The sequence below is a fragment of the Oncorhynchus clarkii genome, unplaced genomic scaffold (genome assembly GCF_045791955.1).
Source record: "Oncorhynchus clarkii lewisi isolate Uvic-CL-2024 unplaced genomic scaffold, UVic_Ocla_1.0 unplaced_contig_14044_pilon_pilon, whole genome shotgun sequence".
Lineage (NCBI taxonomy): Eukaryota > Metazoa > Chordata > Actinopteri > Salmoniformes > Salmonidae > Oncorhynchus > Oncorhynchus clarkii.
Window position 1 is genome coordinate 112,003 of NW_027260910.1, and position 26,925 is coordinate 138,927.

The 26,925-nt window shown below is 44.3% G+C and overlaps 1 protein-coding gene across 2 annotated transcripts; it reads right to left on the reverse strand.

The window, feature by feature from the left end:
- Positions 1-571: 571 nt before the first annotated feature.
- On the reverse strand, positions 572-26,413 carry LOC139402204 (sialoadhesin-like). 2 transcript variants are annotated; one of them, XM_071146311.1, is made up of 13 exons: positions 26,346-26,413; positions 26,079-26,128; positions 7,625-7,702; positions 7,184-7,528; positions 6,809-7,021; positions 5,443-5,769; positions 4,108-4,326; positions 3,604-3,963; positions 3,138-3,200; positions 1,028-2,138; positions 913-950; positions 705-785; positions 572-618 (listed from the first exon to the last, which is right to left on the reverse strand). In XM_071146311.1, the coding sequence occupies exons 3-10, from the start codon at positions 7,677-7,679 to the stop codon at positions 2,095-2,097; spliced, it is 1,626 nt and encodes a 541-aa protein (XP_071002412.1). In that variant the 5' UTR covers positions 7,680-7,702; positions 26,079-26,128; positions 26,346-26,413; the 3' UTR covers positions 572-618; positions 705-785; positions 913-950; positions 1,028-2,094. The 2 variants fall into 2 exon arrangements, with proteins under 2 accessions (XP_071002412.1, XP_071002411.1); XM_071146310.1 differs by having other exon boundaries at positions 2,949-3,200.
- Between the last annotated feature and the right edge of the window lie 512 nt (positions 26,414-26,925).

Here is a 26,925-nt window from a genome sequence, read left to right on the forward strand (position 1 = left end):
TGGTGTAGCAGTGCATTGAAACAAGAAGTGTGAGTTCTGTGTTTGACACATTTTTAAAGTAGCCTAGTCAGGGATTTAAGACAATCACATGCATCAACAGCATGTCAGAAAGGGATGTACTGGATGTACTGCTAAAGACTGCATAGCTATTTACATTTCTTAATTTGAGGAGTGGGCCTACATGTTTTAAAGGGGCTAAATGCAGCCCATTTTCAACATAGTATTTTCTTTAAATACAGATCCACAACAAAGTGTTGACTGTTCTATATGGTTTCTTAATGTGTTTCCTCACAAGATGTGACCCATCACTCCTCATCATCTCCATCAAAGTGCTACTGAAGGTTCCAGTGTTCTAGACTAGAGCTCCCATACTGGCATCTCAACATTACCGCAGCCTCCTGTCTCTCTTCATATATCCCAATCATGTCCTCATACATTTGTATCAATAACAAAATAACAAACTGTTTATAAGGTCCACCACTGGAGTCCTGAGGGGAGGAGAGGTCCACCACTGGAGTCCTGAGGAGAGGAGAGGTCCACCACTGGAGTCCTGAGGAGAGGAGAGGTCCACCACTGGGGCTGTGTCACTGCGAAGGTCACTGGGGAGTCCCTCACATTCTGAAAGGAGACACATTGAATGAGCACTTTACAAACCCCTCCCTCTAACACGTTTATGTACACGGACTGCATTCTAAGAGACTTACTGCCAGGGTGTCATACTCTGGTGACCTGGTCTTCATGTTCAGAGATGTGTTCGTATCACTGTTAGGATTAGGATGGACACTCTGTGGAGAGAGACACAGAAACACAAATACGCAATACTGCATAAAACACAAATACATTAATTAATTCGCTTCCTGTCTGCTTCTGCTGTATTGGTATTGAAATAACTTTGTTTTTTGACATTATCACCTGTGTCTGCTGTGGCATCACTTCCTCCTGTGGAGCTCCTGTAATGAGGGACGGAGTGAGTTCTGCTCTCTACTGACCTTAGTGTAAGATAAGTACATGTAAATGTCAGACTCACCTCTTCAGAGTGCAGTAGATGTTGACTAGAAGAGCTCCAGCAGTCAGGACAGCCCCCACCCCCACCACAGGAAACCAGGGAAACACTGCTGTCATATCATGAGGTTATAAATGCATGGTGGAGATATGACATAGAGGAAACCAGGGAAACACTGCTGTAGTATCATGAGGTTATAAATGCAAGGTGGAGATATGACATAGAGGAAACCAGGGAAACACTGCTGTAGTATCATGAGGTTATAAATGCATGATGGAGATATGACATAGAGGAAACCAGGGAAGAAGAAAATGAAACAATATTTATTTAATTATATATCATATGGGATGATAAGTGTGTAACATTACTAATTCTATAACATATGGGATGATAAGTGTGTAACATTACTAATTCTATAACATATGGGATGATAAGTGTGTAACATTACTAATTCTATAACATATGGGATGATAAGTGTGTAACATTACTAATTCTATAACATATGGGATGATACGTGTGTAACATTACTAATTCTATAACATATGGGATGATACGTGTGTAACATTACTAATTCTATAACATATGGTATGATAAGTGTGTAATATTACTAATACTATGTCATATGGTATGATAAGTGTGTAATATTACTAATACTATGTCATATGGTATGATAAGTGTGTAATATTACTAATACTATGTCATATGGTATGATAAGTGTGTAATATTACTAATACTATGTCATATGGTATGATAGGTGTGTAATATTACTAATACTATGTCATATGGTATGATGAGGGTGTAACATTACTAATGATTCTTTATTGTTGTTGACCTGTGTGATTGTCAATGAATAGATGAAGGTTAGGTGAACTAACACTGAACGTCCACAAACACAGAAGAAGAGTTGAGACGTCCACATTTATTCTCAGCCTCACAGTAATATTCTCCTCTGTCCTCAGAGATGATGTTAGTGATGCTGTAACTCTGTCCTGATGCTTTTGGTGAGGTTACGTTCTTCTTGTACCAGGTGTATTTGTCCACAGGTGGGTTGGCATCACTGCTGCAGGTCAGAGTCACTGAACTGCTCTCCACTAGTTCACCAAAGGGACTGACACTGAGGTGGTCTTTGGTTTATCTGATAGAAAAATGTGTCACAATACTTTCGTTTTGAGTTCAGAATATATATCTGTAAAATCACAATTAAAGTAAAATAGAGTAGAAATTGGAGATGATATGCAAAACATTTACAGGAACAAGCTTTGATATTTTAACTCCAACTCTCAGCCTCACAGTAATATTCTCCTCTGTCCTCAGAGCTGATATTATGGATGGTGTATCTCTGTCCAGAATGTTTCATTGACATTTTCTTGTATGTTATCTTGTACCAGGTGTGTTTGTTTTATTTTACCTTTATTTAACTAGGCAAGTCAGTTAAGAACAAATTCTTATTTTCAATGACGGCCTAGGAACAGTGGGTTTACCTGCCTGTTCAGGGGCAGAACGACAGATTTGTACCTTGTCAGCTCGGGGATATGAACTTGCAACCTTTTGGTTACTAGTCTCAAAGCTCTAACCACTAGGCTACCCTACCGCCCCTTGTACACAGGTGGGTTGGCATCACTGCTGCAGGTCAGAGTTACTGAACTGCCCTCCACTATTTCACCAGAGGGACTGACTGACACCGAGGTGTTCTTTGGGCCATCTAGTAAAGAGGATGACAGAAAAAGGTAAGAGTACACATAGTATAATGCAACAATGTGTCTCTTACCTTACTTGGCTTGCGGGTGGTTTTATTCTCTCCCCCCCCCCCCCCCCCCCCCGCAAGCCAAATTCGGCCTGTGGACCACCAGTTGTGTAAATCTGGTCTATGTCATGGAAAAAGCAGGTGTTCTAAATGTTTTGTATACTCAGTGTGTAGTTCTAGAATTATATCCCACATACTCACATCTGACAGTGAGAGTCTTTTCAGCAGAGGCGAGATCCTCCTGGCCGTTTACAGCACAGGAGTATCTGCCTGCATCCTCACTGCTGACTGGGTCTAGGATCAGGTACTTGGTCTCGTGACTGAACAGACGTTGTCCGTTCTTGTACCAGATGTAAGAGGGGTTGTCCTGCAGAAAGCATATGGACTCACAGAACAGACGAAGACACGTTCCCTCTATGATGTTGGTTGGATCCATAATCCGCACCTGAAGACCTGGAGAAAAAACATCATTACAACCCTGAATCACCTGATCTATTACAATAAACAAAGACTTTCCTACACAGAAGGTTCCTATTGTATCAGTGTAAAAAAAAGACATCAACACCCACAGCTGCATTGTCACTGTGGCAGGAAAAGGGTTCAACAATTCTGGTAACTCTCCCAGAATCCCCATGTTTTACACAATATTCCCAGAATCCCCATGTTTTACACAATATTCCCAGAATCCCCATGTTTTACACAATATTCCCAAAATCCCCATGTTTTCAAGAATATTCCCAGAATCAGAAGGAATTAATCCTCCAACCAGGTGTTCTGGAATTTGGGGAATGTTCCCAAAGTGTTGCATCACCAGACAGGAGTCATATTCACCTGTAGGTTGTGAGTGCAGTGTTACCTGTGACAGTCAGAGTTGTTCCAGGGAAGCTGTACCCCCATCCTGAGGTTTGTGTATTGAATATGAACTTGTACTCAGCTGAGTCCTCCTCTCTCAGATCTGTGATTCTCAGGGTGGAGTGACCTCTCTCCTTCTCTCCAACATACTCCACACGACCTGCATACCCTGGGTCTGTGGTTAGGTCCTCAGGGACCAACTCATCCTTCCAGCTGGAACTCTGTTTAGAACTAAACCAGTGTGATGATGTGATCGTAGCATCACCACTGTCATACGTGGAGGATATATCCACTGTTGACCCCTTCAAGGCACAGACTCCCTCATGGGGGTAAGTCACACTCCAACAGTTCTGACCACGGACACCTTAAACAATAACATGACAATATAGTGTTTTCTGTATTCTTTTCTCAGATCTTTCTGTGTGATGAGTGTTTCAGATGTGTAATTCACCAACATGAATGAATATAGCCTAATGAGGAGGAATACTGTATTTGAATCTACACTCACACACTGCAGGAGAGTGGAGATTATCATGGCCTTTTACAGCACAGGAGTAACTGTCTGCATTTCTAAGGTAGTCTGAGTACTGGCTGGAAGTGTCCTCCTTTACTTTGTGTCCATTCCTATACCAGATGTAGGTTGGGCTGTCAGTCAGAGTACAGGTGGTACTACAGGTCAGAGTCACCCAGCTTGAAAACATTGAAGTTGTCATCTTTACCTGTAGATCTGGAGATAAATACAGCACATGAAAATACTGTATGAATTTACTGAGTTCTCTTCTGAAGAAATGATGCAAGCCTGTCCTATTACAGTCTGTACAGACTATCATCCTGACCCTAAAACTGAATAAACACAAATCAAGATGTGTTGAACTAACCTACAATAACTAGATTATTCATTTTGTTTGAATTCAAATGACGTTAGTCTGTAGATTGATAATGCACATTTGTATCGAATCTTGGTCTAGTATTTAGCACAGTATTACCTGTGACAGACAGAGTAACTCTGTGTCATACTGCCCTCCTAAATCTGAATAAACTATTTTAGAGACAATAATGAGAGTCATTCTCTCTCTCGGGTCTCTGTTTCAACTACATTGAACAAAAATATAAACACAACATGTAAAGTGTTGGTTTCATGTTTCATGAGCTGAAATAATAAATCCCAGAAATGTTCCATATGAACAAAAAGTGTATTTGTCTCATGCAGCGTGACACATCTCCTTCACAGAGAGTTGATCAGGCTGTTGATTGTGGCCATACACGTGGTCTGCGGTTGTGAGGCCAGTTGGACGCACTGTCAAATTCTCTAAAATGACATTGGAGGCAGCTTACGGTAGATAAATGAACATACATTAAATTATCTGGCAACAGCTCTGGTTGACATTCCTGAAGTCAGCATGCCAATTGCACACTCCCTCAAAACTTGAGACATCTGTGGCATTGTCTTGTGTGACAAAACTGCACAATTTATAGTGGCCTTTTATTGTCCCCAGCACAAAGTGCACCTGTGTAATAATAATGCTGTTTAATCAGCTTCATAATATGCCACATCTGTCAAGTGGATGAGTTATCTTGGGAAAGGAGAAATTCTCACAAACAGGGATGTAAACAAATTTGTGAGATGTACATTTTGTGTACATGTGGAACATTTCTGGGATCTTTTACTTCAACTCATGAAACAAACACATTATATATATTTTTGTTCAGTGTTCACTATGTCCTCTTATGTGAAATACTACATTTGGTATCACATACAGTGGTATGCAACATGTAATGTGTCTGTATGACTGCATTTAATAAGGTCATTACAGTAATAGATGTGAGATGAGTGACAGATTACCTGTGACAGTCAGGGAGGCAGGTGAGCCAGCAAACTTGTCTCTGGTTGTTATGAATCTGAACCTGTACCCAGCAGAGTCACTCAACCTCAGGTCTGTGATTCTCAGGGTACAGTCACTCTCCTTATCCCCAAGGTACTCTATATGACCCTCATACCCTGGCGCTGAGCTCAGATCTTCAGCATCCTTATCAGACCATTTAGTAAACCAGAAAGCTTTTTTGATCTCATGATCACTGGGATATGTGTAAGAGCAGGATATGTCCACTGTTGACCCCTTCAAGGCACAGATACTCTGATGGGTGTAAGTCACACTCCAACACTTCTGACCTGAAAGACAAGACAATAGAACACCTTTATACCTTCTTTATCCCCTTACACTGTGTACAAGACAGTAGTTTTGGAATTGTTAGTTAGATTACTTGTTATTACTGCATTGTCGGAACTAGAAGCACAAGCATTTCGCTACACTCGCATTAACATCTGCTAACCATGTGTATGTGACAAATACATTTGATTTGATTTAATATTACCAATACACTTACGCTGTTACGTTCACCTGCAAGAAAACCAAAAGTCACTCAAACAGAAGGGGGAAATACCAAAGAGTCACTAAAAAAGACCAAAATGAGACAGGTTTCTAGGAGAGGTTGTGAAAGACACTCATGTCCATTGAAAGTTGACTAGCATCAACAACTGGAACCAGAGACATGAGCACCCACAGTATTTGCCCGATAAGAAAAAAGTAAAAACCTACACCAAACGTGAAGACAGGAAGCAAACCAAAAAGTGGAGAAAAACAAAAGCAGGGAAGGTGAAGACTTGTTTTTCAGAAATCAGTAAATCAAGGTGTTGACTCTCCACATTTCTTAAACTTCATCATTTAAATATCACCTGGGCCAGCACAGGTGAAATACCTTCCCACTAACCAGATGGACAAGCGAGCACATGTGTAACACATACTGACTAACGAGGTGATCCCATCTCGAAAAAAATAAACTAAAAGAAGTCAACACTGTTGATTAAGTAGGGAAACTAGTTTTCACCAGTTAAAATCATATGCTGTGAAAGTAACCAGGATGTGACTAGTCCCTCAGCTTTGTAGTTTTTTTTTCTAATTTTTTTCATTGTTTAAAAAAGTAGTGCAGTGATGTACAAGTGCAACAACATATTGACAGGTATTTGGTAGAAGTAAATTCATCCATTAACTGCGTTTTCATGAATTTGATTATATATCTTGAAGCCCATTCAACACTGCGTGGCAAAGCATACGGAACTAAAGCAGAAGTGGACGTAACATTCACAGCAAATTCAATAATGATCGTCTGACAACCTGAAACAAATGTTGAGTAAAAAAGTCCACACTTACACACTGCAGGAGAGAGGAGATCCTCATGGCCTTTTACAGCACAGGAGTAGCTGTCTACATGACTAAAGGAGTCTGGGTACGAGCTAGAAGTGTCCTCCTTTTCTTTGTGTCCGTTCTTGTACCAGATGTAGGTGGGGTTGTCAGGCAGAGTACAGGTGGTGATACAGGTCAGTGTATTATACCAAAATCCAACAGTCAACTTCACCTGAAGACCTGGAGAAAAAACAATATCACTGTAAATCTCTTTATCACTGACTTATCACTCTAATACAAAGATGGAAGAAATCCTATATTATACACATATAAATACAAACCAAGACAATTTCCCAATCTAAATGGAAATCAACAGTTTAACTATATTGAATGTAACCGTACCTGTGACAGACAGAGCGACTCCAGGTTCGCCAGTATATCTCCATTTCCCAGTCTGATCTGTAAATCTGAACTTGTACCTAGCTGAGTCACTCTCTCTCAGGTCTGTGATTGTCAGGGTGTGACCATTCTCTTTATTCTTACTGTACGTCACACGACCTTTGTAGTCTGGGTCATCACTCAGACTAACAGGACCCTCAGCATTATACTTAGTGAACCAGAAGGTTGTTGTGACTGTATAACCACTGGGATATGTGTAAGAGCTGGACAGCTCCACTGTTGACTCCTTGAAGGTACAGATACTCTGAGTGGTGTAACTCACACTCCAGTCATCCTGACCCAGTACCACTGAAACACAACGGTATCAGAATTAAGCCAAGGCCAATTGGCTCACACTGATGCCTGTAGATTGACAAACATGTCAAGTTATGAATTAGATCATACCTGTCACAGACCAGAGAAAGACCACCAACACACTTCCAGCTGTTCTCAAGACCATTGTTGCATCTCCCTCCCTGCAGTCTTAGAAACATAAACAACAACTCACTCTATAGCTGGTGAATAACTCCACCTGATACATTGAAGTAGAAACTGTAAATGGGGTCCAGGGCCTCATTACTGAAAATGAACCAGGCTCATATTGTGTTGTGTTGTATTGTGCTATATGGTTGTCTATGTGAATACTGTCTGTCTGTAAGTCTATTCCATTATGTATGTAATGTGTGTGTGACGTTTTGTATGTCTGTCTACATCTGTCTATTTAAGATGAGATGTATGACGCAAAAATAATTTGCTCAAGAATTCAATAAAGTCATGATCATCAACAACAACAACAACCACTTATTGAACAGATCTGTAGAACTGTAAACACATATTTCTACATTGATTGTTCTGAAGCTGTTTTATTCTCAGAACCCCAAATATAGGAGGATAAATGTTCAATCCTCTACGGTCCGTCAAGCTGTACAGCAGCCTAAAGACTGACCACCAGGTTCAATGATAACTCCTATCCCCAAGCTGAGAGTCTAAACAGCAAGTGACTCACACACACACACACACACACACACACACACACACTGCAGTGTTACAATACTTGTTTGCATGTCTTTTTTACCCTGGTTAATCATCTCATCCCTACGTAGATCAACACTCCTACACTGAGACACTTCATGAATACTGACCCTGATGTAACAACCAAAACATAACAACAAGTAAAATGATACATTAACCTTCAAGTATATGACTTATGACTAAAAACAAATAACCAAAAACTAATTTTCAATATATTGTCAAAAGTACTTACAGAGTGAGGTGAAGGGGTGAGGTCTTGTACAGTGAGTCAAATTACTGGTAGTGAGTGGTGTCGTGTCTTTGGCTATGCCGGATTAATTACTAAGACATGCTATTCTATAAAATAATTTCTCAGTAATTAATATCACCTGATCGAGCTAATCAAATAAAATGTAATTAACTAGAGTCGGGCACCACGAAAGAATATTTATAGAGCTGTTATCTTCCGAATAAACTCTTAAAGAACTAGTAATATTTTACATCCATAGCAGTCAACATTAATCTTCATCTTACTTCAGTCTTATCTGAAAGTTGTAAATTCTTGGTTATCTGCAAGAACCCTGATAACAATTTGAATCAGCAATACAAAATTGGGTTTAATTATTTATTTACTAAATACCTAACTCATCACACAGAATCACACATACACATAATTAAATCATAACTTGATTACAAATTGCCGTCATAAAGGAAAACGTCCCTAGCGAGCAGAACAGATATGACAGCTTGTTACACAGAGGAAAAGGGGCTGGGTTGAGTGAAAGAGCGGGAGACTGGAACAAAGGCGAAGCTGTGCTATCGTAAATACAGTATCTTATGCATTCTAAATTACCGCCCATTTGGAAAAGGAAAATGCAATAAATATTTACTCTGAGCTGCGCTTCAGTAGGTTGGTGGTCGATGGAAGACCGTGTTGCCAAACCGAGTCCTCTTTCCTTTGAAGAATGTCTCTGGTGGTCACTTGGATACGTTGTAGTAACGTCATTGTGTGGTAGATGGGATACTCTGTCTGTTCCTTCCTAACCTGCAATTGCAGCTGCGGTCGCTAACTCAACGGCTAGGAGGTATCACTTCTGTCGTGAATAAGAGTTCAAAGTTCATACCATTCGCAACCAAAGCTCATGCTGATGTTGGCTTCGTTCTGCAGTTATCTGAACCATTCTGACATAGTACCGTCATCCTACCTCATTGAACAGGAAGTTATGTTGTCGTCAAAGCTTTAGATAGGAAGGAAGAAAAGGGGTGTGTGTAATAGTTTACAATCTCTGTCTCTTCATGTGGGCGGGCCACTGAGTGAACAGCAGTATCTTATGAAAACCCACATCTCACATTTTAGAAGCTAAAATCACATTTCATCCCATCACAAATAATTTCATATTCAAACATTTAAATTGAACAACAATTCCATGTGAATCTAATAACTCTGATGTGTAGACTTTCCACTGTAGAGTTTGTCATCTTATCATTGACGAGAATGTCACAGATGACAACCGAACTGACATCATATTCATTAAGTACCACTGCATATGTTCAATTGTTCGGATTACCAGAATATAGTTCATTTTCCCCGACCTACTGATGTTCCCAGAATCTCTATGTTAACCAAGGTTTTTTTTAATGTAACCTCAGCAGGTTAGAGAGAGGAAAAAGGGGGGGGGGGTATTTATGACTGTCATAAACCTATCCCCCAGGCCAATGTCATGACACCTGAAAGATTAGTGGAATCTGTGTGGGTAGCTGGACAGGTAGGATGACTGACAGTGAAGGTGAACGTGTCAGGCTCCCCGTCCTCTGTCATCTCAGGGAGAGGAATTAATCAGGGAACTGGCCGGATATATGTCCGGTTCTTCACCTGGATCTCCACTGATCTAACACGACCATCGGTTCCAGGCATGGTCTTAGTTATACGGCAGCTGAGGGTCCATCATCATTACTACCTGGCCAGTTTCCAGGCTGGCCATTTCTCTCCGCCATTTCCCTCTGTGCTGTAGACTTGGTGGGTAATCCCGAATGAATCGGGCACAAAAATGGTCAGCTAAGATCTGGCCTGCCAACGAGGTTGGTATCAGCATACATGGCTTGAGGAAGTGATGCATCTCAGCGTCCCATCAGGAGCATATTCGGTGTAACCGGATCGGGGTCAGTGATGTCTGCAGAGACATATCCCAAGGGTTTGGAGTTCAGTATCCCTTCCACCTCTATCAGGAGCGTCCTCAAGACAGTTTCAGTGACAGTTTGGTCCCCTAGTACGACTCGTAAAGCCGTCTTTACAGATTTGATCTCTCGCTCCCATATTCCTCCAAAATGAGGAGCTCCTGGAGGGTTACATTTGAATGAGATTTGTTGGTCCATCAGCTGATCCTGGAGGCTGGGTTCCATGGCTTGGAAGGCTTCCTCCAACCTGGCTTCTCCTGCCTTGAAATTCGTACCTCTGTCAGACAGGATCTCATAGGGTTTCCCCCGTCGGGAGATAAACCGCCGTATGGCCATGAAGAAGGCTTCCGTATCCAAACTCTCCAGTAGGTCCAGGAGGACACATCTAGTTGTCAAACACTTGAATAGAATGCCCCAGCGCTTTTCCACACGACGACCTAGCTTGATCATCAAGGGGCCAAAGCAATCTACTCCTGTTGACCAGAAGTCTCCTTGGAGTCAATGATAATTGGGTGGATAGCATCGGGGTCCAAAACTTCTGCTTGGCGCAGCCTCCCTCTGACTATGATCACTCCAAGGATTTGATCATATTCTGGGGCGAGAGAGAGAAGTCGGCTCTCCTTAGCAACTTCCCTACCAGCTTTCAGAGCTTTTAACTCCTCAGGGAAGCTAACTGCTTGTGCTTGCTGGAGGAGTAGTGTCTCTGCCGCGAGGGAGGTGGATATAGAAGCCACCCCATCTGAGGTCTGGTTTGTGGCGGTGATCAGATCCGGCAGTGTTTGGGATTGTGCTAGGTCAGGGAGAGCTGTCATTGGTTCCGTAAAGATGCTGTAGCATTGGGCGGACTTCCTTAACTCATGAGCTTCAGTTGGTTGTGGAGGGCCCGCACGCCTGGGGGCTGTCGGCCACTCGTTCTCTGGTTGTGTCAAGAATGGTGGTCCCAAGCTCCAGCGATGGGGTTGAGTCAGTTCCTTAACTTCTTGTAACTACCCATCCCGGATCAGGGAGAATTGTCATCAACTGACACTAAGTAGCATAACGCAACGGACAAAAAATCTTACTAGAAAATATTCATATTCATGAAATCACAAGTGAAATATATTCAAACACAGCTTAGCCTTTTGTTAATCACCCTGTCATCTCAAAGCAAGACAAGCATTTGTGTAAGTTTATCAATAGCCTAGCATAGCATTATGCCTAGCTAGCAGCAGGCAATCTGGTCACAAAAATCAGAAAAGCAATCAAATTAAATCGTTTACCTTTGATGAGCTTCAGATGTTTTCACTCACGAGACTCCCAGTTAGATAGCAAATGTTCCTTTTTTCCCGAAAAATTATTTTTGTAGACAAAAATATCTCCGTTAGTTCTTCACGTTTGGCTGAGAAAACGACCGGAAATTGCGGTCACGACAACACCGAAAAATATTCCAAATTAGCTCCATAATATTGACAGAAACATGGCAAACGTTGTTTATAATTAATCCTCAAGGTGTTTTTCAAATATCTATTCGATAATATATCAACCGGGACAGAGCTTTTTTCAGTAAGACCAGGTGGAAAAATGGCTACCTCTGTCTTTTGCGCGAGAAATACACAAAGAGCCATCAGGTGGACACTGACGCAATGTTGTCGCTCAGGCTCATTTTTCTAAATAAAAGCCTGAAACTATGTCTTGTGATACTAGACACATTAAGGAAGCCATAGAAAAAGGAATCTCATATCCCATTCACTGCTCAATAGGGAAGCATAGGCAGGGACTCTTATTTAGAAACCGCTGCGTTCCTGATTGGATTTTTCTCATTATTTTGCCTGCAATATCAGTTCTGTTATACTCACAGAGTATGCTATCAACATACCTCCAGTCCTGGACTTCTGTTAGGTCTTGGATTTCCGCAATGCGAGTTCCGACGAACACCTTATACCAACAAGACTCCGACCCGTTGGACTGGCAAGGTGAGCTCGGCTCGCAAGGTAGGCGCCAACTGGGCTCCGGAAAGGGCGGCACTGAGTTCCAGCCTAGGCATTGACAAATGATTATTGAGTGCAACCCTGGACCTGACCATGACAAAGGAGACATGGGTATGGCCTGCCTTATCCTCCACTCTTAGATAGGAAACAGCCCCATAAGCTCGCTCCGAAGCGTCACAGAATGCATGCAGTTCCAGGCATGATCCCAGTTCGTCAGCACAGGGTGGTACAGAACATCTTGACATTTGGACTTCAGAGAGCTCCGATAACTCTGTTTCCCAACAGATCCATCGTTCCACTAGGTCAGCCGGGTGGATCGGTTCATCCCAGTCCCTCTTGGTCTGCCACAGGTCCTGGACTAAGACTTTTGCCCGGGTTGTGTATGGCAGGATATACCCAAGGGGATCGTATTGACTGGCCAGGGTCCGATAGATGGTGCGCAGAGTGGGGGTTTCGGTACTCAGGGATGAGCGGTGCTTATACCCCGGGGAATCCGGTATGCAGCTCCACCTCAGTCCTAGAGTGGGCTCTTCTGGGTTAGCACCAGACTGCGTTAGCCATAGTTCACTGCTACTGGACCTAGCTTGGGGCAGGAGGTGCTGGATAACCGCCGCTATGTTACTAGCCCACTGTCGGACCTCAAATCCCCCTTTGGACAGGAGATTACGTACTTTATCAAGGAGTGCTTTCGCTTCAGCCGTGGATGGGACGCTCTGTAAGCAGTTATCCACATAGAATTCATTTTCCAATGAATCCAATACTTCTGGGTCACTGACTGGATGCTCCCGTGCGTGTCTCTGCAGAGCGTATATGGCACAGCAAGGACTACAGGTGGTGCCAAATGGGAGAACCTGCCATTCATAGATTGTGGGCTCTGCATCTCATTCCATATCTCACCATATGAACCGGAGCAGTGTGGTGTCAGAAGGCAGCAGACAAATCTGATGAGACATGGCTTTAATGTCTCCACTGATGGCTGTAGAGTGCTGCCGGAACCGGAGAAGGACACCGCGCAAGGAAGGACCTAAGGTCAGTCCGGGGAGTAGACAGTCATTCAGGCTTTGACCAGCAGCTTGGAATGAACAGTTGAAGACAAGTCGGTACTTCCCACCGTGTTGCTGGATAACATGGTGAGGGAGATACCAGGATTCGCTGAGTGGGTTTCCCTCTTCATGAGCGGTCACTTTTGTGACATAGCCTGCCTTCACAAGGTTACGAATCTCTCAGTCATGAACTTCAGCAAGCTCAGGATTCTTTACCAGGCGTCGCTCAGTTCCACGCAGTAGTGGGAGTACAGCCCGTGTTGTGGTTGCCAGTGGAGGATGGTTGGGCACCCGTAGCAGTGGTGTCGCATACCTGTGAACGTCATCCATTTCAGTGGTGGTGGTGCTCTTCTCCAGGAGGTCTAATGCATAGGAGTCATATTTCGAGCGAGTGACCTCCTGTAGCTTCCGGTGGGCGAAGGTGTCCATCTTCCAGAGCATCTCAACATTCCAAAGGAGGTCAGTGGCTGCACAGGGGGATGGATCTGGATTGCTTCTGGTGAAGAGAACTTGCTGTGACTGTACAGCTTGGGTGGAGAGAAGTAGATGGGCTGGACCTTGCATAGCCCAACCCAAGGATGTATGGATAGCAATGGGCCCTCCTTCTGGTCCAGCTCGTATAGGCTCAGTCGGGGTGACGAGATGTGGGTGGTCTGACCGAATCAGGATAAGTGGCGCTACTCTGGCCAGGTTAGGAAGAGGCAATTCTCGTAGATGAGGATATTGTTTCTGTAGAACACTTACCGGGCAGGAGTGCTCTGCGAGATTCAAGCCATCTGCCGTAAAGGCATTGGTGATATTATAGGCCACGTCCCTGTTTCCTGAAGGTGAAATGCTAAAGGTCACAGCAGAGCCTTTCATTTGGATAACGTCATGTCGCACCGTTCTGAGATTAAGGGTCTCGGGGATCCTCTCCAGGTTCAGCTGACGGGTGGCCGCCGTGAGAATGTTTGTTCTTTCTGACCCATCATCTAGAACGGCGAATGTATCAATGCTTCTCCCTTCACTTTGCAGAGTGACCTTGACCACCTTCAACATAACCCTTGGAGACCGGTTCTGCTGGTCGAGGTACAGCTCCTTTGCAGCTCCTACCATACCTTAAGGGAACATTTTGACATTTTCCGTATGGTTAGTGAGAAAGTCCATATTGCAAATGTACGGTCCCTTACTAGACGTCCGAAAACGTTTGTAAAATTCGCGGACGGCATCAGGCCGAGTGGCAGAGCCGGACCTACCGGGAAGTCATCAAACAAACTTTCTCTGACATTCGGTTTCCATTTTATAAAATAATCAAATTTTGGTCATTTTTCCGCTGTCCCGGTAAAACCCACAAGAGGGCATAAGCAATCATATTGCAAATGTACAAAACATCACGAATCACGACATGGCCTTATCTCCAAAACGGAAAATATTTTGAAGCCGAAACTCGGTGAGCGTAGGTTTGGCATAATGGGCAGTTGGCCCCGAACAAGATGGCGTCTAGGCCTCAACGGTTTTTGAGTTATGGCCATTCTTCTGGGATTAAAGGTCCAAAATGAAAATAGAGAAGTAATTTTTCCACTTCACGTCAAAGTCAAGGAGCCTCCGGTGTAAATAAAAAAAGAACCAGCCATTTATCTATCGTCATTTAAGAGAAATCGTACAATGTCAAATTGGTGATGTTCAAAAATAGTTTTGTTTTTTTAAACAGTTACAGATCCAGTTGCAGGGTGTTCATACAAATCTTTTTAAAGTGTGCTGCGGAGCTCTGCGAGATTTCTGTGATTTTCTATGATTTTCTGAAATATCACACACTCACTAAACCTTCCGTAAATAACTCAGTTCTTAACGTAAAGACTTAAAACTCAGGATTCTGTAAGAGGCTACCTCAATCAAGACATGTGTTTACTTATAGCTTCCTGTGCCAACCGGAAGTGCCTTAAAAGGGTGTCATAGGTGCAGTTTCGAAGGGTTTTAAAGATCCAATATTTTTAAAACTTCATATGTGTGACTAGGTAACCCCCATGAACTGTAAGTCAGTCATTTCTCCCAACAGATGTCAAAGAAAAGCTCTCTCTCACACACACACACACACACACACACACACACAGCAAGGATGGAGTGACAAAGTGCGGTGCTTAAAGACACACAGAGCCTGGAATGGCATTTCCATATTCTCTAGGCCGTTGCCGAGTTCAACGAGACGCCCCGCTTGACCGTAGCTCACTCTGAGTGCAGCGACCGTGTAAAAAAGTAGGCCCAAAATGAAGCCTGGCCCTAAATGTCATTTGCATTTGGGTGACAGTCAGAGAACCGTTAGGGTGAGAAGCACAATTCGACCTCAGGTACGATCCTGAGGTCCTCCCGACCTGTGCAAGCCTAACCTTGACCGTGTGGCATTAACCCTTAACAGTAAAACAGGGTTTTTTGATCTCACAGATTACAATGACATCTCTCCCCATAGGAATACATTGCCTGCTCCTCTAAAGTCAACCTGAAGCCTATGTGGGTTATGAATGCCTTATGAACCTGTCTTGTATGACAGTCCATCAGACCACTATGAGGTCTACCTGTGTCAATTCTAAGCTTCCTGAAGCAACCGGAAGTGGTTAAAATCACCCTAAAAGTGTTTTGAAACACATAACCTGTCATTATGAAAATCACTGCATTCAACCCTGTGTAGATCAGTCCATTCTTAACTTAAATACTTAAAACTCAGGATTCTGTAAGAGGCTACCTCAATCAAGACATGTGTTTACTTATAGCTTCCTGTGCCAACCGGAAGTGCCTTAAAAGGGTGTCATAGGTGCTGGTTCGAAGGGTTTAAAAGGTCCGATCTTTTTAAAACTTCATATGTGTGACTAGGTAACCCTCATGAACTGTAAATCAGTCATCTTTCCCATAAAATGTCAAAGAAAAACTAAATCACACACACACACACACACAGCTTCGAAGGAGGGACACATTGGGGTGCGTAGAGACATACACTGCCTGCATTAGTTAACCTTGTTGGAACTTTTAAAGAACCGTCAGACCTAGAGTTACAAAACTTTAGAAACCTGTTCTAGACCTCAGGTCGATAGTGCGTGGTGAGTTACGTGGCTCTAGAAGGTTCTCGGACCGAGAAACAGCCTCGTACATTTGCAATGACTTCAATTCATTTTTTGCATCACGAAAATGACGACATTTAGAAAAGTCCCAGAGTCGCAAGACTAGGTGCATTGCGACCGTCTCGGCCCATATAGACGGACCCCAACGTTTCTGTCCGATAGCTCATTCAAGGACCCCGTAGCAAGTCATGGAAAAAAGTGGATTTTCAGCACCAATTAGGGTCTTGCTCGGACACCAAATGACCTACCGGGCCGAAACTTGGGATTCGGTGTCGCCTCAGGTAGGCCTACACATGACATCTGAACTGGACCCGCAGCTGGAACGTAACTACCTGTTTTACGTTTTTATTATGGTTTGAATAGAATGCGTTGTGAATTTTGGGCCATCTCTGTAGTATGTGATAGTTGACTACTAAACGATTTGGTTTGGTGTCAGTTTGTATCAGTTTGGTGTCAGAATGATATCTAATTGACTGATGGACGGTGACTTGCTGGTGACTCTTATTCATTTGCAATATGTTTAAACAGTGAGGTACCATCACCAAAGTGACATTCTGAAATCAACCCTAACGAGCGATCGAGAGGAACCAGAATCACTAACCAGCCATCCCGAGTTCATCGGGCCAGTCAATTTTGCATTCCTGCAGGTTTTTGAGCATGACAAATTTGTGATGGTAAATGCCCATTGAAACATATTGCAAATGCACGTGCATTTGCAATATGATTCAATAGTGAAAAAAACATCACCAAATGGACATGATGAAATCAACACAACGAGTGATGGAAAGGAACAACTATCACTGCACGGCCATCCTGTGTTCATCAGGCCAGTCAATTTTGCATTTCTGCAGGATTTTTGAGCATGTCAAATTTCTTATGGCATACAAAAGTATAGTTTGAGCAAAGTATAGTTTGACTTTAGAGCATGCAAAATTCCATTCCATTGAAACATATTGCAAATGCACGTGCACTTTTCACGCACTTTTTTAAGGGTGTGTGAAGTTTTTTATAAAATTTAGCTATTTTTGACTTTTGACTTCCTACGAAATCATATTGCAAATGGACAAAACATATGCCTTATGCGCAAGTTTTTTTTATTTTTAATTATGATAATAAAATTGTTCAGTTCTTACACGTGTAATTGACCAAAAAAATCGAAAGAATTTCGAAAAACGGTCCAGAAAGCACTTTTTTAAAGGGGTTGCTAGGTTATGGAAAGAAAATTCACTTTTTCAAAATGTTGCTTTTGGATGTTGACATGGGTTGCATTTGCAATATGAAAAACCACGGTGGAGCGCACTCGCCACCTGTTGGATTTTCAAAGTGTTACACCTGGCATTTGCCATATGGCATTTGCATTCAACTTTACACGAAACAACGCCGAATTGGGTGGTATTGGACACCGTGTATATGGTTTGTCCAATGCCAATGACTTCCCATTCATTTTTGTCCATTTCAGGGGGGTGTTCCCTTACATGAGCAAACTATGATCCTTCTGTGCTTGGGGAATTACATCATGCAACACGGTGAGATTTCCTTACAGCAATTGCGGGGTTCCCGAAATGTGCAGGTCTCCGCCTTATGCTACGGGCACACTTGTAGCGTCGCTCACCTGAAGTGAGCCAGGCCTTTAATTGAGGTTGAGTGAGCTTTTTTACCCTGGGGCATGAGCCAAGGAAGTGCCCCTTACTATAATAAGGGCAGTAAGGCTGGTATTTGATGTTCTTGCTCTTGACAGGGGTCTTCTTCCCAGGTTCCTCCCCGGCTTCACTATTTAAGTACATGGTAGTGGGATTTGGCCTTTTCTGTTCCTCCTGGTGTTCAAACTCCTTCCTTCCCCAGTGGCTATGGCTGAGATTGTGGCCTGGTGAGCGATGCTCTTCGCCTTTGCCTTCACCTCCAACCATGCGGCCAGGTCTCTGAGAGCATAGGTGCTTCTCGAGCCCTCTCTCAGGATGCCCTTGTTCAAACAATTTTCCATGAAACTGTCTTTGAGGTACACTGGAAATTTGCTAAGAAGCCTGTCCACGTGGGAGCCACATTTCAGCTCGTTCCCGTCTTCTCCTTCAACGGATTGGAGCATCGAGGTCAGGGATTGGACAGCCAGGGAGAACTCTTGGAAGGAAGCATGGTCTCCCGTTTTAATTGGAGACGTGTTCAGGATGTTGTTCAGTTCATTCTGGACTAGCTGGCGTGGCTCACCATATCTGGGCTTCGGGACCTGGAGAGCAGCAGTGTATGGTGTAGCGAAGTGCATAAAGGATTGGGCCAGCCTATATGCACTGGGAAACCGCAAATGATCCATTAGTACTTGGTATTTGTAGCGTTCTGACAGATGACTGTGAATAGCCAGTAGGCTCTCCAATGCCATTTCCAAAGAGCAAATTCACTCTCCTTTCCGCTCTCAAAGTATGGCAGTTTGGGTCTGGGAATTCCATAGGCTGAGGCTACTAGAAGTTTCATAATGTTCCCTCTTATGAGTGTGTGAAGGATACATCCGGGACTTCTGATGAGCCCACTGTGGCCTCATTGGGCCAGTCCCCTACTGTTCCAGACCCTCCAATGGTGGCAGCTGGAATTGGGTGAGAGCCCTCCCATCTGATATTTGAGGACTGGCCTGGCCCTGGACGAGAGGAACAATTTGCCGTGGTTGGTAATTGGCGGAAAGGCGAAGGAGTGATGATTTGTCCAGATGGAGGAATGCTAACTTGTGTCACTGGCATAGAGGGCGATGGTGGAGCAGCCTGTCCCTATGCTCCATGTTAGCTGTTGACCCCGGAGCCTCCGGGGACTGTGTGCCATGCAGTACCAGAGGGGCAGATTGGGAAAGAAAGGTAGACAGGTCAGGTCCATGTGGAGGGGTGGTCAGGTCAACTCCCTGTTCGTTCCTTTCCAGGAAGGATGAGACCATCCGTACCTACTCCAATTCCCTTCTGGCATGGCGGTGCTGTCGCTGCTGTGCCAGGTCCTTGGCAATGAATTCCCGTTCCTGTAGAGCTCTACGGGCCTGCACATCCAATTGGTGACATCCTTCGTCATCTTGTTGTTCCATCCTCTCTTGTAGGACAGCGGTCGGTGAATCGCTGAGAGCTAGTGAATGGCGGCTGCCATGGCCACTTCCAAAGGGGTAGCCACTGGTCGAACTCCCACTCCGTCTAGAGTGCTTCGACGATTTCCCATTAGTTAAGGGGTGAGCGGAGCCTGCCTCAGGAAGCTGGTCAACCTGTGCTGTGGGAGTCACCTCCATGGGTTCTTCCTGTAGTCCACTTTCCTGCTCCAAAGCAGTTTCTGGTCCTTGGCTCAAAGGGGATGGTTGATGGCTGAAACGTACAGTTGATCCATTACCACTTTGAGCTCTGGTGGGCTTGCCCTTTGAGGTCGGAAACTCGACCACATAATCCTTAAGATAACCAGGTGCTTGCCTGGTTCTTCTGGTGCTGCTGCTGGTTGAGGATGAAGCCTTTGTTGCTTTAGGCTTAGCTCCTGGATATTTATTTTGTTCCAAGACCTTACCCTCAGCTGCTCTCTCCTCCTCTCTTCTTCCTTCCAGTGGAAACAATTATTCCCTCTCCACCTCCATTTCCTTTTCACCTGTCTTTGGTTCAGTCAACATCCGGCTCGAAGGACCATTGAAAGATAAGTGGAATCTGTGTGGGTAGCTGGACAGGTAGGATGACTGACAGTGAAGGTGAACAGGTGGTCACATGTCAGGTGACAGAGGAATGGATGAGACGGAGGCAGGAATTCCTTTAACCATAAAGTGGTATATTTACTGAGTAGTCTGTGCTGCATAACAAAGGAAACAAAATAACATGTATCCAATCCAATCCAAGTTTGATATCAAAGTCGATCAGTTCAGCAAACAATGACGTTTCTCATTTCACCCTTTCATGTCTTCATGTGTACATGTAATTCATTTCATTACATATGAACCATATCGATTGCATATTTGGTCTATGAGGATCCGTAGGGCCATGATCATTGACAACTCACAATACACAATATGTTTGAAGCGTGCGCTCCAAGCCACATGCCGTGGTAATAACGATAAGCAATAACTGATTGGCCCACTCTCCCGATCGCCACAGATAATTCAGATGAAAAGGTAACAGAGTCGGTGGACTTACGTGGATTCGCGGACGCACAGAACTTCTGGAGTTAAGGAAGAGAAAGCGGCGAGATCAGGCGATGCAATTTCCTCCTTTTATGGAGTTGAGATCTGACGGACATTTCCACCTGACCTAATTAAAGCGCCACTGGCCCAGCTGAGTAAATGGCAATGAACTAAAGGATTATTCCACCAACTTCATGGGCCTTTTCTACAACACCTGTTATCTATATATAGTCTAATGTAGCCTGTAATCCATGTATAGTCTATTGTAGCCTGTTATCCATATATAGTCTAATGTAGCCTGTTATCATACATAATCTAATGTAGACTGTTATCCATAATTAATCTAATGTAGCCTGTTATCTATATATAGTCTAATTTAGCCTGTCATCCATATATAGTTGTCACAACTTCCGACGAATTTGGCTCCTCTCCTTGTTCTGGTGGCGTTCGGAGGTCGACGTCACCTGCTTTCTAGCCAACGCCGCTCCATTTGTTCATTGTTCATTAGTTTTGTCTTGTTCCCTGCACACCTGGGTTACATTCCCTAATCACACTGCATGTATTTATTCCTCTGTTCCCCCCAATGTCTTTGTGTGAAATAGTTTTGTTTACGTGTTTAGTGTGATGCGCCAGATTGGTTTTCCCCCCCCGGGTATCGTATTTTGACCCGTTGTATTTATTTGTCATACATTTGTATATTTGTGAGTGTTTTCACGCTTATTGAATTTTACCTGTGGCTGGAGGATTTTGGATGCAGTTGCGTCTGTCTTTTGTGCTTTTTCCAAATAAAAGTGCGCCTGATCACAACTCACTGCTCTCCTGCACCTGACCTCACATCAGTAGCACACAACCCTGACAGAATTTCACACCACCCATGGAGTCAGCAGGAGCAGGTACCCCGGTCAGAGAAGTCGAGGAGCGCATCCGGGAACACTCAGCAATGCTGCAACATCTCGGTGCCATGATGGTTCGCGTTAACCATACCATGGACCGTTGGGAGAGACAGGAAGTCTCTCCAGTGTCCCGACCAGCGCAACCGGGGTTACCTCTACCCGTCCCTCCTGGATCCAGTCCCAGTGAGATGCGTCTCTCCCTTCCCAGGGAGTATGATGGGACAGCAGCACGATGCCAGGAGTTCCTATTACAGCTGGACCTATACCTGGCCACCCGGGAAGGGAGAGGGTGTCCGCCCTCGTCTCATGCCTCTCAGGGAGAGCTCTGGAGTGGGAAAACGCTGTGTGGGGAGAGGGAGACGCGGCGTTGGACCACTTCGAGGAGTTCACCCGCCGCTTCGGGCCGTCTTCGACCATCCGCCCGAGGGTGGTCGCGAGAGTGCTCAGGGAGGTGTGTAGGGGCTTCCGTTGGTGCTAAGACGGTGGAAAGTCCAGACCAGGTCTCCACCGTGCGCATCCCCCCAGAATATGCCGATTTGGCTCAGTACTCAATTACCACCCCATCGATTCCCATCGATTCCACCACGGTAAAGGAGGTGCAGCGGTTTTTAGGGTTTGCCCATTACTACCAGAGATTTATCCAGGGTTTTGGCCAGGTGGCTGCTCCCATTACCTCACTGTTGAAGGGGGGGTTCTGTACGTCTGCAGTGGTCGGTTGAGGCGGACAGGGATTTTGTGCACCTAAGAGCTCTGTTTACCTCGGCTCCCGTGCTGGCCCATCCGGATCCCTCTTTGGCGTTCATAGTGGAGGTGGACGCGTCCGAGGCTGGGATAGGAGCTGTGCTCTCTCAGCGCTCAGGCACGCCACCGAAGCTTCTCGAAGAAGCTCAGCCCGGCGAAGCGGAACTATGATGTGGGGGACCAGGAGCTGTTGGCTGTGGTTAAAGCTTTGAGGGCGTGGAGACATTGGCTTGAGGGGGCTAAACACCCTTTTCTCATCTGGACTGACCACTGTAACCTGGAGTACATTCGGGCAGCGAGGTGACTGAATCCTTGTCAGGCAAGGTGGGCCATGTTCTTTACCCATTTTCTGTTTACCCTGTCCTACAGACCAGGTTCCCAGAATATGAAGGCAGACGCACTGTCCCGGCTGTATGACACAGAGGAGCGGCCCATGGATCAGGCTCCCATACTCCCGGCCTCCTGACTGGTAGCGCCAGTCGTGGGGGAGCTGGACGCGGATATTGAGCAGGCGTTGCGTACAGAGCCCGCTCCCCTCCAGTGTCCGGTCGGGCGTCTGTACGTCCCGTCTGCTGTCCGTGACCAGTTGATCTATTGGGCCCACACGTTACCCTCCTCGGGTCATCTGGGGATCAGTTGGACGGTGCGCTGTCTGACTGGGAAGTACTGGTGGCCCACCTTGGTTAAGGACGTGAGGGTTACAACCCTTACTCGTTCCACAATGGCTGTGGTTGCACCTGTCGGTAGATTTCCTGATTACCGATCTTCCTCCCTCACAGGGTAACACCGTGATCCTGGCTGTTGTGGATCGTTTTTCTATGTCCTGTCGTCTCCTCCCTTTGCCCAGTCTCCCTATGGCCCTACAGACTGCGGAGGCCTTGTTTACACACATCTTCCAGCACTACGGGATGCCTGAGGATATATTGTCATATTATATGATTGGGGTCCCCAGTTCACGTCGAGGGTCTGGAAGGTGTTCATGGAACGTCTGGGGGTCTCGGTCAGCCTTACCTCAAGTTTTCATCCCAAGAGTAACGGGCAGGTGGAGAGAGTAAACCATGATGCTAGTAGGTTTCTGAGGTCCTATTGCCAGGACCGGCCGGGGGAGTGGGCAGCATTCGTGCACTGGGCAGAGATGGCCCAGAACTCGCTCCGACACTCCTCCACTAACGTCTCCCGCTTCCAGTGCATACTGGGCTATCAACCGGTTCTGGCACCTTGGCATCAGAGCCAGAACGAGGCTCCTGAGGTGGACGACTGGTTCCTGTGCGCAGAGGAAACATGGGACGCCGCCAATGTCCATCTTCAGCGCGCCTTGCTGCACCAGAAAGTGGGAGCAGACTGTCACCGCAGTGAGGCCCCTGTATTTGCACCGGGAGACCAGGTCTGGCTCTCGACCCGAAACCTGCCCCTCCACCTGCCCTGCCGGAAGCTGGGCCCGCAGTTTGTGGGGCCATTCAAAGTCCTGAGGAGAGTGAACGAGGTGTGTTACAGGTTACAGCTTCCCCCCGATTACCACATTAACCCCTCGTCGCGGGCCGGATTGCCCTGTGCCTCGCCCTCCGGGTCGTCCCCGAGGGCAGTGTCGGCGCGCCGCTAGAGCCGCGCGTCAAGGGGGGGTGTACTGTACCTGTGGCTGGAGGATTTTGGACGCAGTTGCGTCTGTCTTTTGTGCTTTTGCCAAATAAAAGTGTGCCTGATCACAACTTATTGCTCTCCTGCACCTGACTTCGCACCAGTAGCGCACAACCCTGCCATCAGTCTAATGTAGCCTGTTATCCATATATAGACTAATGTAGCCTGTTATCCATATAGTCTAATGTAGCCTGCTATCCATATACAGTTGAAGTCGGAAGTTTACATAGACCTTAGCCAAATACATTTAAACTTAGCTTTTCACAATTCCTGACATTTAATCCTTGTAAAAATTCTCTGTCTTAGGTCAGTTAGGATAACCACTTTATTTTAAGTATGTGAAATGTCAGAATAATAGTGGAGAGAATTATTTATTTCAGCTTTAATTCCTTTCATCACATTTCCAGTGGGTCAGAAGTTAACATACACTAAATTAGTATTTGGTAGCTTTTAAATTGTTTAACTTGGGTCAAACGTTTCGTGTAGCCTTCCACAAGCTTCCCACAATAAGTTGGGTGAATTTTTGCCCATTCCTCCTGATAGAGCTGGTGTAACGGAGTCAGGTTTTTAGGCCTCCTTACTCGCACACACTTTTTCATTTCTGCCAACAACTTTTCTGTTGGTTTAAAGTCAGGGCTTTGTGATGGCGACTCCAATACCTTGACTTTGTTGTCCTTAAGCCATTTTGCCACAACTTTGGAAGTATGCTTGTGGTCATTGTCAATTTGGAAGACCCATTTGCGACCAAGCTTTAACTTCCTGACTGATGTCTTGAGATGTTGCTTCAATATATCCACATCATTTTCCTCCTCATGATGCAATCTACTTTGTGAAGTGCATCAAAGTATGTTCATCTCTAGGAGACAGAATACATCTCCTTCCTGAGCGGTATGACGGCTGCGTGGTCCCATGGTGTTTATACTTGCGTACTATTGTTTGTACAAATGAACGTGGTACCATTTGGCGTTTGGAAATTGCCCCCAAGGATGAATCAGACTTGTGGAGGTCTACCATTTTTTCCTGAGGTCTTGGCTGAGTTTTTTTTTATTTTCCCATAATGTCAAGCTAAGAGACACTGATGTTGTAGGTAGGCCTTGAAATACTTCCACAGATACACCTCAAATTGACTCAAATTATGTTAATTAGTCTATCGTTTTTGGTTTTATTAAGGGCTTTTAAGTAAGCATTTCACTGTAAGGTCTACCTGTTGTATTCAGTGCATGTGACAAATAAAATGTTATTTGATTTGATGTAATACTACTCCTAAACACAACCCACCATCACTGTGTCTCATGTTAATACTACTCCTAAACACAACCCACCATCACTGTGTCTCATGTTAATACTACTCCTAAACACAACCCACCATCACTGTGTCTCATGTTAATACTACTCTTAAACACAATCCACTATCACTGTGTCTCATGTTAATACTGCTCCTAAACACAACCCACCATCACTGTGTCTCATGTTAATACTACTCCTAAACACAACCCACCATCACTGTGTCTCATGTTAATGCTACTTCTAAAGCTCTTTTGAAACATCAACTCAATCACTCTTACTCTTACGGTCACTCTCACTTTAGGCCATTTTCAAAATGTCTCCACAGTCTATTGCTCTCAGAGCTTTTAAAATAGCGTGCACAAGTCTTTATGTGAAACATGTACAATTCAGGTTAGTATTTGTCAAGGGTGCCAATAATTTTGGTTGTGACTGTATATCCCACATTCAGATAAATATGTACAAATGAATTTATACACACACACACACACACACACACACACACACACACACACACACACACAGTTATCATTGACCCTGTTATACTATGACAGTGAACATGACCCTATTGAATGGAGATCTGGGTGTTACTGGTATACTCTACTGATCATGTTTTAAACATGTAAATGAATAAACTGATCTAAACTAAACACATGAAACCCCAGTCCAGGGTCAATATTCACAAAGTGTATCAGAGTAGGAGAGCTGATCTGGGATCAGTTTAGCCTTTTAGATCATAATTATATGGACCTTCTGAGACACTTTATGAATACAGGCCCTGATGTAACAACCAAAACACAGTTCAAAATAAATCAACAAGTACAAAGATGACTGAGATGTCATGTGATGATTGGCTAAAAACATCAAAACTAAAATTATATTCCAAGATATCTTCAAGTGTACTTACAGAGTGAAGTGAAGAGGAGAGGTCTTGAACAGTTAGTCAACTTACTGTCACTGCGTGGAAACAAGAAGTAGTCTACTGTAAGTATTAGTAGAAGCAGGCGTAGCCTAAGTGCGAGTTCTGTTGTTGACACATTTTAAAAGTAGCCTAGTCAGGGCATTAACATGCAGGAACAGAATGTCACATAAGGGATGTTACTGTATCTAAATAGAAAATGGTCTAAAGTCAGAATACTGTAGTTACATTTCTTTATTTGAGGAGTGAACCTACATGTTTTACAAGAAACAAAATGTGACACGTTCCTATCACTCTTCATCTGCTGGTATGGAAGGTTCCAGAACAGATGAAAGGGGAGTGTCTTTGGTTCCAGTGTTCTAGACTAGAGCTCTCCCTACTGACATCTCAACATTACTGCAGCCTCCAGGCTTCATATGTCCCTACAAGTCCAATGAAAATATACAAAATAGAAGGTAAAATAACATTCAAAAATGTTAAATATATATAGAATAAACGTAAAAATGCTGTGTAATTGGGAGTTATATTGAACTGGTGTTTGTATTGAGTGAACTAGTGATCTCAGCTAGCTTGTTAGCTACATGAAGAGGCTGTTATTCAGTGATAAACAAGTATTTTTGTGCATCACACAGCTACTCTGAATGTACTGGATTGTGAACAATACGATATGCTGCCGCTGAATTACAGCAAGACCCTACAGTTAGCTAGTGAGCTAGCTAACTTTTATCTATCAACGTTAGCTAGCTAGAAGCAACAGACAACAGCAAGCTGCTTTGAATTTCCAGTGTGTGTTTGTGTGAAAGAGATCTTCAGTCTTCAGCTCACTGATTTTCAG

Coding starts and splice junctions, on each gene's coding strand:
- LOC139402204 (XM_071146310.1), bottom strand. CDS start 7,679: ATGGTCTTGAGAACAGCTGGAAGTGTGTTGGTGGTCTTTCTCTGGTCT. Junction 7,529..7,624: donor CTTTCTCTGGTCTGTGACAG/GTATGATCTAAT, acceptor GTTGTGTTTCAG/TGGTACTGGGTCAGGATGAC. Junction 5,770..6,808: donor TCTCCTCTCTCCTGCAGTGT/GTAAGTGTGGAC, acceptor CTTGTCTTTCAG/GTCAGAAGTGTTGGAGTGTG.